At 55.0% G+C, this 4,601-nt stretch overlaps 1 protein-coding gene across 1 annotated transcript in view; it reads left to right on the top strand.

Annotated features, from left to right (window-relative positions):
• Positions 1 to 4,231, top strand: part of dusp8a (dual specificity phosphatase 8a) — a 5,135-nt gene extending 904 nt beyond the window's left edge. The window contains 4 exon segments of the mRNA XM_060061546.1: positions 32 to 313; positions 744 to 1,485; positions 1,487 to 1,628; positions 1,723 to 4,231. Of these exon segments, the coding sequence (XP_059917529.1) occupies positions 32 to 313; positions 744 to 1,485; positions 1,487 to 1,628; positions 1,723 to 2,069 (1,513 nt within the window). The 3' untranslated portion in view covers positions 2,070 to 4,231.
• The last annotated feature ends 370 nt before the right edge of the window (positions 4,232 to 4,601 follow it).

The raw sequence follows: 4,601 nt of genomic DNA, 5'->3' as shown, positions 1-4,601 counted from the left end.
CTTAGTCAGGCCTCCAGCCAGCGGCGCTTTGATGTCTGCAGGCCGTTAGTCGTCTCAACGCACAGCCCTGTCCAGGCGGGCATGGGGTTGTTGTGTTGTGTGTACGTGTGTGTACGTTTGTGTACGTGTGTGTGTACGTGTGTGTGTACGTGGGTGCTCACCGCTGTGTGTTCCCTTCCTCCGTTTCAGACAAAGCAAAGGTGTCAAACTGCAGAGTCATTGTGCACTGTCTCGCTGGGATCTCTCGCTCAGCCACCATCGCCATCGCGTACATCATGAAGACAATGGGCCTGTCATCGGACGATGCCTACAGGTAACGCCCACTGGCCCACCGGCCGCCCTCTCTCAACACACACACACTGCCCCCAGTCGTGAGAAATCACATGTTTTAAGCGGATACCAATAAAGGCAACGTATACCGCTATACTGGGTCATTCAGATCCAACACTCACACAGCACACACACACACACACGCACGCACGCACACACACACACACACACACACACACACACACACACACACACACACACACACACACACACACACACACACACACACACACACACACACACACACACACACACACACACACACGTGTGTGTGTGTGCTTTCCTGGAGAATATTAAATCAACAGGAAAAGTATCACATAACACCCTCCAGCTTCTATGTGTGCGACTGCCTTTTTTAATACTTTTTTGAACTGCTGCTAAAAAGTCGTCCCCCCGTCGTGGTCCCGTCCCAGGTTTGTGAAGGACAGGCGGCCCTCCATATCCCCCAACTTCAACTTCCTGGGCCAGCTCCTGGAGTTCGAGAAGGGCCTGCGGCTGCTGCAGGCCTTGGTCTCCGGGGCCGACGCCCGGGGCTCGGAGGGCCGGGGCCCGCCGCCGCCGCCGCCGCCGGCCGAGCTCAACGGCTGGACGGGGGACGGCGGGGAGCTGGCCTCCTCGGCGGAGCCCGAGCTGCCCTCGCCCGCCTCCCTGCGGCACGGCTTCAACGGGCTGCACCTCTCCGCCGAGAGGATCCTGGACACCAACCGGCTGAAGCGCTCCTTCTCCCTGGACATCAAGTCGGTGTACGCCCCGAGCGGCCCCCACAACCAGCGGCTGGTGCCCGCGCACCCGGAGGACGTCCCGAAGCTGTGCAAGCTGGACAGCCCCGGGACGGGCTCCTCCGCCGGCGTCTGTCCGCAGTTCTCGCCCGGCGTCCCGGACAGCCCCGGGTACCTGGAGTCGCCCTTCCCGTCCCCGGCCTGCGGGGGCAGCGTCGGCGGCCTGGGCCCCGGCGCGGCGGAGGGGGGGCCGGCGCGGTCGGCGGGCTCCTCGGCGGCGTCCCGGCCCCGGAGGAAAGCCAAGCACAGCAGCTCGGGCAGCAGCACCAACACCTCCCCGGTCCACTCCCACCCCCCCGCCCAGCCCCCGGGCCAGCGGAGCCCCGCCCTGGACGACCCCCTCAAGGGCTCCCTGCTGCTGCCGCTGCCCGGGGCCCCCCAGCGCCGCCGCGGGGGCCATGTGGACCAAGCACCGCGACACCGTCCAGGCAACCACGCCCGTCACGCCCACCGCAGACGCACCCTGGGCCTTCGGAGCGGAGGAGGGCGGCGAGGGCGGGATGGAGCTGGGAGGAGGAGGAGGAGGAGGAGGAGGAGGAGGAGGGGGAGGAGGGGGAGGGGGAGGGGGAGGAGGGGGAGGGGGGAGGAGGGGGAGGGGGAGCGGGGCAGGAGAACGGCAGAGAGCCGTCGTCCGCGCCGTCGTCCTCCGTGAAGTTCGGCAGCAGCTCGGCCTACGTGGCCTTCGGCTGCAGCGAGGGCGGGATCCGCCTGCTGGACAAATCGCCGCCGCAGCGGGAGCGCCGCAGCCCGGCGGCGGCGGCGGCGGCGGCGGCCGTGTCCAACGGCACGCCGGCGTCCGGCTGCAGCGGCCCGACGGCGGAGAAGCAGTTCAAGCGCCGCAGCTGCCAGATGGAGTTCGAGGACGGGCGGATCTCCGACACGCGGTCCCGGGAGGAGCTGGGGAAGATCGGGAAGCAGTCGAGCTTCTCCGGGAGCATGGAGATCATCGAGGTGTCCTGACAGACAGCGGGCCCGGACGGCAGAGGTCGCCCTCGCAGAAAAGCTTGGAGGTGGTTAGAAGAGGAGTAGGGAGGGGAGGACGAACACAGGGGGCTAGGGGGGGCGAGGGGGGGGGTGTACAGTTAGTGTAGGGTGGGGCTAGCTAACCCTAACCCTAACTCTAACCCGAGGTGTACAGGACTCCTGCAGGGGGGGAGACGCGCAAAGAGCCGTGGGTGAATCATCAACGACAGCCTGCCAGCCAAACGGCCGCTGGCGTCTGCTTTCATTGACACGCAGACAGACAGACAGACGGACTGTGATACCCCCACTGGAGACCACCCCACAAAGGTGGTCTACGGTCAGACGTATTGTGCTTAAACGATGATGAACAGCTTCCAACATGAGCCCCTTTGTTTCTTTCCTACAGCTTCACCTCAAAGCTCCCCACCCCCCCCCCCCCCCCCCATAAGCATGACTGTGCTAGCCTGCTACACATGCTTCTGAACACTGTCCACGTCCAGGAACATTGAACAAGGACGCCGGTGGAGCCCTGTTTGTAACACCACTGCACAAAAAACGGACAAACAATCCTCCCTTCTGGTCCGCGGTGTAGCCGACACGAGGCGGGACCAAAACACACGAATGAAGGATCCCTGGTGTTCTCAGAGCTGTCAGCGAACGGACCCTCCGGTGAGGTTGCACCCCTTTCCATTTAAAGCACAGCCTGTTTCAGTTTTATTTTGAACGGACGACATGACTTCTCGGATCATGTCTGTATTTTAGTGCGGTTCGGACTGTAAGATGTATTGCCATTTTTGCAGGGGGGGGGGGGGGGGGGGGGGGGGGCTTAGGTTTAATGACTCTTCAGCATCGTGAAGTTGTGTATGCGCATGTATCGCTCCATGAATCCTATGTACACCCCCCCCACCCCCCCCTCTTCCTTCTACTTCTCTGCTCCAGATCACAAGTGAGCATGCTCCTGAATCTGACTACAGACCGACAAATAATATATATAAATATACAAAATGAACCTATAGCGACTTTAAAGGACTTTTTTCACTTATGGTTTTAATTTATTGTATCTGTTCATTCTGGCAATGAGAATAATATAATGTTTTGTGGACTTTTTTTTCTTTTTGATGATTTATTGTTGTTATCATTGTTGATGTTAGTATTATTTGCTGTATTGTATTTATGATCACACACTCAAACCACACACACGCATTATAACAAACCCTGTCATGAAGCCAGACGAGATAATGTCTGCGTTACCGCCATTGGAAAAGACACTCATTGCTCTTGGGTCCGTCATGGCTAAGAAAAAACGATGTTCAACTCCCGACATGCGACCTGGTCCATCCTTCCACCGTTTGCACCCGGTCAGCACCGCACAGCGTCACAGGTCCGTCGTGCGTGGCTCTACGCGTGCATCGCCCTCGGGTGCTCCTGCAGTAAGCCAAACCAGAGCACCCCGTGGGTCCATCAGCTCAGCTCTTTGTTTTACTCACCATCCAAAGCTTTGGTTTCTTTTGAAACACACACACATACAGTCACACAGACACAGACAGAGACAGACACACACACACACAGCAAAATGGAAACTATTTCCTTCCTTCTTTTTTTATGAAGGGAACATGTGTATCCCAAGTTGGTAGTAAGGCACTCTCCTGGTGTGAGATGTTATTTATTTATAATGTATAATGTATGTCTTTTTCCCCTCACTATCCCCTACTGATGAACTATACCCTTCGATCTCTACCCGTGGACTCCTGTAGTCTGCAGACTGCACATCAATATCCTGTGTTTTGTTGACCCATGACCCCCCCACACCCCCATAAGGCTGAAGGTTCAAGCAGCCTCTCCTGTCAGTGCTTAGTATATTTTGAAGATGTTATGATTATTTAAGACATGTAATAAAACGATGCAGGCTGTCCCAATTGCTAAAATTGTTGGTATTGATGTTTTTATTATTATTATGATTATTATATTATTATTACTATGTTGTGTAAATAGCAATGTATCTAAGGACATGATAATGAATTTAGGTGACTTTTTAAAAAGAAAATCCTTAAACCTTAGGCTGCTTGACGCGAAATACCTCAGGATCTCAAGAAAGGCTTTTTCCTCCCCTGTACATGTTTTGTGAAAATGCGAGAAAATACAGACATGACAAAAGATGACCACCCCTATGCTTCTTCTTCTTATTCTCTCTCTTTCGTCTTCTTAATCTTCTTCTTCTTCTGTGGTGTATTTGTGTTGGGGTTTTTCTTGTCTGGGGGTTCCTGAGCTTGTGTGAGCGCTGCCATTCTTCAACTCTTTTAAAGGCACCCAGTGCAACTTTATGTAAACATTCAATGAAAAATAAACATTCAATTTCTAGTCTTTTTTACACGTAGTAAGTTTCAACTTACTACGTGTAAAAAATTGAAACTTACTACGTGTAAAAAAGACAAGAAATTGAATGTTTATTATTAAGCCTCGAAAGTTGCACTGGGTGCCTTTAAATGAACAAATTCACTCTCAAGCAATCTACACACGTCTGCTGCAACC

Source organism: Gadus macrocephalus, chromosome 9 (genome assembly GCF_031168955.1).
Source record: "Gadus macrocephalus chromosome 9, ASM3116895v1".
In the NCBI taxonomy this organism is placed as follows: Eukaryota; Metazoa; Chordata; class Actinopteri; order Gadiformes; family Gadidae; genus Gadus; species Gadus macrocephalus.
Note: the sequence above shows the minus strand (reverse complement) of the source record. Positions and strands in the feature narration are given on the sequence as shown.